This window comes from Caretta caretta, chromosome 2 (assembly GCF_965140235.1).
Source record: "Caretta caretta isolate rCarCar2 chromosome 2, rCarCar1.hap1, whole genome shotgun sequence".
Classification (NCBI taxonomy): Eukaryota; Metazoa; Chordata; order Testudines; family Cheloniidae; genus Caretta; species Caretta caretta.
In genome coordinates this window covers 175,530,257-175,537,674 of record NC_134207.1, presented here as the reverse complement: position 1 = coordinate 175,537,674, position 7,418 = coordinate 175,530,257, and the positions used below count along the sequence as shown (strand labels likewise).

At 43.0% G+C, this 7,418-nt stretch overlaps 1 protein-coding gene across 1 annotated transcript in view; it reads left to right on the top strand.

Annotated features, from left to right (window-relative positions):
* The first annotated feature begins 1,087 nt into the window (after nt 1-1,087).
* Nucleotides 1,088-7,418, top strand: part of VOPP1 (VOPP1 WW domain binding protein) — an 83,773-nt gene continuing 77,442 nt past the window's right edge. The window contains exon 1 of the mRNA XM_048839095.2: nt 1,088-1,614. Coding sequence (XP_048695052.1) covers nt 1,564-1,614 — 51 coding nt within the window. The 5' untranslated portion in view covers nt 1,088-1,563. The remainder of the gene's footprint in view (nt 1,615-7,418) is intronic.

Here is a 7,418-nt window from a genome sequence, read left to right as displayed (position 1 = left end):
CTTGATGTTGGCCAAAATGGTGGCCATCACTTTGCAGTTACTATTGACTTCTGACAAATCCAGGCCAGGGTATCTCACGTTGGCCAATGAGTAAGGTTACGTTTTAATCACGGGTATTTTTAGTAAAAGTGATGGACAGGTCACGGGCAATACACAAAAATTCATGGCCCCCTGACCTGTCCATGACTTGTACTATAAATACCCCCGACTAAATCTTAGATACCGTCGGGGGCCCCTAGGGCACCACGGCTGGTCCGAGACCTCTGCTCCAGGGCAGCGCCGAGGTCCCCTGCTGCTCCGATATCTCCTCTGGTCAAGCTGCTTGGGGCCACCGGAGCTGGGGCAGGTGCGGCGGGCCCCAGGACTTCCCCAGCTGGACAGCCCTAGGGTCAGCTGCACCGCTGCTGCAGACATCAGGGAGATCCCAGAAACTCACGGAAACCCCAACCTCCGTGACAGACTGGCAGCCTTACCAATGAGAAATGGAAGATCCAAAATCAGTGGTTCCTTTTGAAAAGTTGTTCCTAAATTCTTCTACAAGGTACCTGAATCCTCTGAAGATCTGCAGGAACATCCAACACAATAGGGGGTTCTCAAGTGTACTCATTACTCCCACCTACAGAACATGGCCCCTGAACCCCAGAGGCTGCCTGATGGAAGCTTTCTGCTAAGGCTTTTGTAATCTCCCACCCATAACCCTTCCAGGCCTGGCACGGGGCTAGCCGCTACCATTTGGCTGAGCGTTTCTAGTGTAGCCTTGGAAAATCTGCGGCGTTTTGGACAGCAGGAAGCTGGGCAGCAGGAGGCTAGGCCCGAGGGCTGGTAACTCTCCAGCCCTCAGCGCGGGGGAGGCTGCAGGGCCAGCTCAGCGGGAAGCAGAGGGGGGCTCGGGTCTCCTCCCCCCCCAGGGCTGCTCTGCCATCCAGGTGCCTAGCAGCTCCCGCCCCCTGCGGCCCGGGCACGGCCCCAGCGCCCTGCTCCGCCCGGGCAGCCTTGGCCCAGGGCTGCTCCCGGCCCAAGACTGCGGCGGCTCCCTGGCCAGGCAGCGCCGCGGGGCGGTCCCGGGGGGCGGGTCCCCGCCGCTCCTCTCTCCCCGCCCCGCGGCTCCGGGCCTCTTTGTGCCGCTCCAGCCGCCCTCGCCCGGATCCGCTCCCTGCTGCCGCCGCCGCTGCTGCTGCTGCTCCCGCGGCTCCGAGCCAGGCGCCCCGCACGGGACCGTCCCCCCGCAGCTGCTGCCCGGAAGGCGAAGGGCAGCCTGACTGAGGACTGACCGGCCCTGACCTCCTCCCCCTCGCTAGGGGATCGGGGTGGGCGTGGCTCCCCCAATCTCTCCTGGTCTCCACCCTGCCAGGGGATCCCTCTGTGCGCCGCCTCCCCCCCAAACCCCGGGGAGCTGTGCCAGCCTACCGACCCCCACAAGGCATCACCTCTGGGTGTCGCCCCCCACCATGCTCACCCCCTGATGCTCTTCTTACACCTCCCCCAGTGACAGTGATGGGGCTCGCTCTGCTGACAGCTTTCATGTACATCTGAGAAAATAAGGCTACAGAAAGAAGAGGCGAAATGAACCATTTCCAGCAGTGGGTCATATTCCTGCTCTCCTTGTTTCTGGAGGTAAGATTGAAGATAGAAATATATATTTTTTAAATTTAATAAATATTCTTCTGTTATTTGCAAATAGATTTTCTGGTGATATATATTAAAAAATCTTTATTAATGATGGCATTTATGTATTCAGAGATTGGTCTGATGACTTTTAAAATGATGGCAAATCACTTAGTGCAGAAAGTGGATCTGTGTGGTCATGTCTCCCCCCACATCTGGCCTTGTTTCCCCCCCCCCGCCCCCGCACCAGGGGATTCCTCCTTTGTGTGTATGTTACACCTCTTCCCTTTTTCCCCTCTAAAGATCAAAACTATAATGTATTTTGTGCTGTCAGCCTTGGAGACCTTGAATACATTTTCATTTTTGATTCTTGAGTGAGTAGTTTGAGATTCCAGATTTATTTTTCTCACTCTGGGTCTCCTGTCCTGCATCTTTCTTTTTTCTTGTGCAGTTGTGTATTTTTTTTCCCACCCAGTAGAGGGGAACACTAACCTTTTGAGAGAGAAATCTGTCTGTAGTCAAATATTAATGATGCTCACAAGCTGCAACTGTACATATTGGGAAAGAAAAAGCTTTTACTCCCCTAGGAGCCATGGAAAACTCCCACAGGCACCTGAAAAACTTAAAAAGCAACATTGTTGTGGGACTGTTGTGAAATTATTCTCTGTGCTGAAATTGACTTGATTTTGTAGGACTGAGTTTGCTAGTTCTTCGTGAGGTGCAGCAAGGGTGGTGGTGGAAGGAGTGTATACAGGGAATACTGGTATGGTTATAGTTATGGGCCAATAAAACTATTCTTGGCTATACAAAATCTACAACTGGCAATTTAGAAGCTCTAAGAACTAAAGTTGTTATAATTATTAATATTCAGCTGTATGCTGAGGGAGGGCAAATTTCATTTGTATATTATTCTTGTGTTGGAATTGGTTCAGTAACAGACATATTCTGGAACACTAACTGCTGAACGCTACCTTGTTTTAAAGCACTTTGGGTTGGTTAGCTTCTTAGCTAGGTGTTAAATGCTGCACAGATTCACTCTTGTGGAAATGAGCAGATTTCAGCTAGCATTGGACTGGAAGATGTATCCAGTTTTTGGACTGGTGCCCTTTTGTTGATGAAATGCATTATATAAAATGGACAGTTGCCAATATTGTATGAGAATGAACAGGCCAGAGAGAGTGAAGAATACACTATTTTAGACTTCCTGGATGACTTTGGTAATTTCGCATTTAGCTTTAGCAGTTATAACAAAAAGGGGAAAAAAGTGCAGCTTATGTTAATTTTAAAAAGTTATTTTAGGCCTTGTACTTATATCACAGAGCTGGAAGGGTGGCTTTGTAAGAGTGAGATCCACATGCTTTTGATAAAAAGATCAGCTGTACTCATTTCTTGTTTTGACTTTTGGGGTTGAATTCAGTGCACCTAAAAGCATAGCATTACACTGATGTGAACCAGGCTTGGTGCAGGCATATTGCCATGTGTAAGCTCCCCTTTCACAGCTTTGCCAATGCACTTCAGTCTCTTCCTTATCAAATACTTCCCTGTTCAGTGTATTTCATTGATTTCCCGAAGACACAAGTGGTTTACTTAAATGTGCTTTTTGAACACTTGACCCTTTGGATGCTGTCTGGTAGTTTAAAGCTTTGGAAATGTAGAAATGATGTAGTTCTCTATGCTTGATAGTTTAGAGAAGGAGTATGTTTGTTGCAAAAAGAGAAAACTGATTGGAAAACTACTAGTATCTACCTAATGATGCAGTGTTTCAGGAAATGGATATTTTTAGAATCCGTGTTCTTTCTTTTTAGGTTTATGCCACCCACTTAGATGAACTATTCTTGGTATATTGGTCATTATGCCATCCATAATTGTCACACATAAGGGGAAAAAACGGGACAGGGGATGGACAAAATCACATTTGGTATAAGTGGATTTAATTCTATTAAAATTAACTGGGTTGTGCCTTTTTCACCAGCTGTGAATCTGGTTCAGTGTCTTCCATGATAACTCTTGGACTCTGCAAAAACTCACCATAAAGTACAAGAGGCAAAATGTGAATAAGAGGAAACAGACTTGAAGACCAGCAATAAAAAAAACCAGAAAGAGAATTGGTCTTCAGAAAATGTGGGATGTTTTGCACATGTAAGATCTATTTGATTAGATGTCTTTGGTCCATAATACATGTTACGCTAGGAAAGATTTGGTGTGCTTGGAAAAGTAATTTGCCTAAATCCTCTTTGGATATACCCCCATGTTGATTTTATTTAAGGTTTTATATTGGTTTTAATTGTTCTTCTTTTAATCTGGTATGCTTGTTTTGGCATCTGGATTTGTTGTTTTGTAAAGCTCACGATATTTTTATAGCTTAGGTGCTGTATAAATAAAATGTATTGTAAATTGTTATCAGTAATAGCATGTAGGAAAAATGCTCAAGCTTAAGAACTGTTGAGCATAAACCACTGGATCAAAGAAATGTGACTTTTTTTTGAGTGAAACTTTTGCAATCTATGGTAAGGTGCTCTGACTGCCTTATGATTGGTGCATGAGATTGATTTGCTATATGATTCTTTTACCCAGGTTGCAGCTTCCACATGAGCTAATATAATATTTAAAGTAGTGTGAGCTGTGTCATGCTTTTTTTCATTCAGCCTTTTTTGGGATTCCCAGGCCATTACCACAATAGAAATAATTGTAGTAATAATAATACATACTTAGAATTGATTACTGTCAAAGCACTTTACAACCATTAACTTATAAAGTATTTTTATTTATTTGCTTAAATAGCACAAAATACACCCTATAAAACATTTATATATCTAAATAATAAAACAATATTTATATTTAGGCAATCCAAAAAACACAATGTGATTACAAATGAATATATATTCAGTCTCAGATACTAGTCCCATATCTTCTTAAATGTCTCTAGATGTTCTTCAAAGTTAACGTTAGCTAATTCATTAACCTCACAACACTCCAGTGAGACAGATGTTGTTATTTCAATTTTAAAGGGAGAAATTGAGAATGAGAGCTTAAATGACTTGCCCGAGGCTAGTGACAGGGATCAGCATCAGAACAGAGATTAGAACACTGGAAATTCCTGGCTCTCTGTGCTGTTTGCAGGACCAAGCTGCTCTGTAGAGCAGGGCTTGAAATGTATTTGTCATGGAAATTTATTGCAAGTAGAAATGGCGGGGATGGACAATTAATTCAGAGGTTTTCCTATTTGACAAAGGGTTCCCACCATAACTAGAGAGACATTTACAACATCAATCACTGACTCCTTTCTCCTGAAAAAAATATAAAAAATAAAACAAACAAGCAGCTCTTCCCCCAAGCAGAGATTTCTAGAACCCCAAATGGGGGAAGAGCCAGAGATTTCAAGAAGTCTTCTAGGCCTGGATCCACAAAGGTATTTAGACTTCTAAATTCCATTGAAATCAGTGAATCTGGGCTCGAATGACTTCATTATTGTCTGTCTATTTAACGGGGAAGGCACTCGAATACTACAGTGGTGGACGGAAGTTCAAAACCTAAGGCAGATAGCTATACAAGTAATTTAAAGGAGTACTTGTGGCACCTTAGAGACTAACAAATTTATTTGAGCATAAGCTTTCATATGCTCTAATACATTTGTTAGTCTCTAAGGTGCCACAAGTACTCCTTTTCTTTTTACAGATACAGACTAATATGGCTGCTACTCTGAAACAAGTAATTTAGGATTCCACAAGAAGTGAATGAACATTGCTAAATGTACATTTATCTTTCTTTTAAAAATGAACCAAGTTAGTCAAAAGTCAGTTTTATGCCACAACAGCAGTGTGTACTATGCAGAGGTCCTTGTGTCTCAAAAATCTTATTTTTCCAAAGAGCGCAGATGCACTCTTGAAATCCATGAGCTGTTGGGGCATTTATATAGCCAATCGTATTATCTATTGCTACAGCTGTGGCCCCTGTAACAGTCCTGTGCTTTGTTTGTTTTAGTTTTATGTGGGTCATCTTTATAGAGGGATGAAAAGTGGGTCTAATGGGAATATTTGTTTGACAGTTCTGGAATGTATCATGTTACCCTGCCTTTATTTCTTTAGACACCCAGTGGCTTTTGGGCATGGGTGCTCTATATATTTAAAATATTATTTTAATAGTGAGTCACTGCCTTTAGGACATTGTTGAAAACCCCCTTGATTAAATTAGGCCTTCTGCCAGCAAGAGCAAAGGTACAACATCATCTACTTGTGGGTTATTTCTCAGGACAGGTGTTCATGTCAACCTCTGTAGCAGGCTCAGGTCATTGTATTTATGAACCTTGAATTCATTGGTGGGGAAGACTGAATTGAACATTTTAGGATCTACTTTTGCTAAAGGGTATTATGTTAGTTACAACACTATGTAGAGGAGATGTTCTATAGGTGGCTCACAGGATCTAGGTATACTATTCCCAGTTCTGCTGGTAGTCTGCTGTGTAGTTTACATTTTCAAAAGTGTCCTCTAATTTTAGATGCTTCAGTTGGATGGTCAACACGAGATCTCCTAGAGCCTTATTTTCAGAGCGGCTGAGCACCCGCAGGTCCCACTGTTGACAGTTGAAAGTGTGAGTGGAAAGCAAGCCGTAAATGTCTCAAGTTCACCATCCAAAAATGGAGGCAGTCAGGATGTGTGAGCTCTTCTGAAAATGTAAGCGCTGGCATCCGTGTACATTAGGGTATCCCTCTGTAAAATATGTATGATGATTGATACACACTATGTCTACTTGATAGGTGTATGGTGAGGTTAAATTAATCAATCTTTGTCAAATACGTAGAGATCATCAGATGAAAGGTAGAGTAAAAGAAGAATGAAGTATTATTTTTTTTGAGTACAAGGGAACAGTCATAATTTGTTGATCAAATTGCTTTAACTGTAAATAAAAAAGCACAAATTGCAAGCTTCTTTCCATTTATGTAATTGCTGTCTCATTTTTTGCATAGACTGAAATGGGATTCCAGGATGTAAGGAAAACTTAATAGTTCAGGCTGTTCATAAAACTTCTGTACCTCCCTTTATGTGAACAAAAATGTTAGCAAAGGCAGACAAACCAGACTAAAAAGCCCTTTGCTCCGTTTAGATACAGGCAGAGTTCTTAAGGTTGATGGTTTTTTAAACCACAAAGTTATCGTTGTTTGTACTCATTAAATGGTGTGTGTGTGATCTCCATGACAAATGATTGTCAATAAAAGACCACTGATATTGACCATGTGCTATTAAAATCACGTGGATAAGAAGCTTTACCTGTGGTTGACAGCGTACGGGGAGGGAAATGGGGGGAATGCTTTACATGCAGAATCCACTAAAAAGGACTGCAAAGAGCATTTTTCTGTCCATTTGTCCTGCATGACATGGTAACACCTGTACCATGTGATTGAGAATGTTACTGCAGATGTGTCCACTGACTCTTTCCCATCTGTTTGTTTCAAGATGCTCAGGGACCCAGCAGCGTGAAAATGGTTTTCTGTGTCTCCTTTCTCTCTTACTGTTGATTGGAAAGTAGCTGTTGCATCACAGAGTGAAGGAAGAGAGCCGCTTAGTATGAGTTATTGTTTTGTGATACAACCAGTGCTGGCAGGAGCCAAGTCTCCCCTGTCTCTGAACAGCAGTGAGATCTGCAGTGACTTACAGGCAGGCTGCTTCAGGCTGCACACTGAGCCCCTTTATTATTGTCAGTGAGAACATTTCCATGTTAATTGCAATAGTGGTACAGCAAGAGAGAGGTTCTTGAGACCCATTTGCCTGCTGTACAGAGAGGTTGGAGAATTAGTCCCAGGGTGGATATGCCTGCT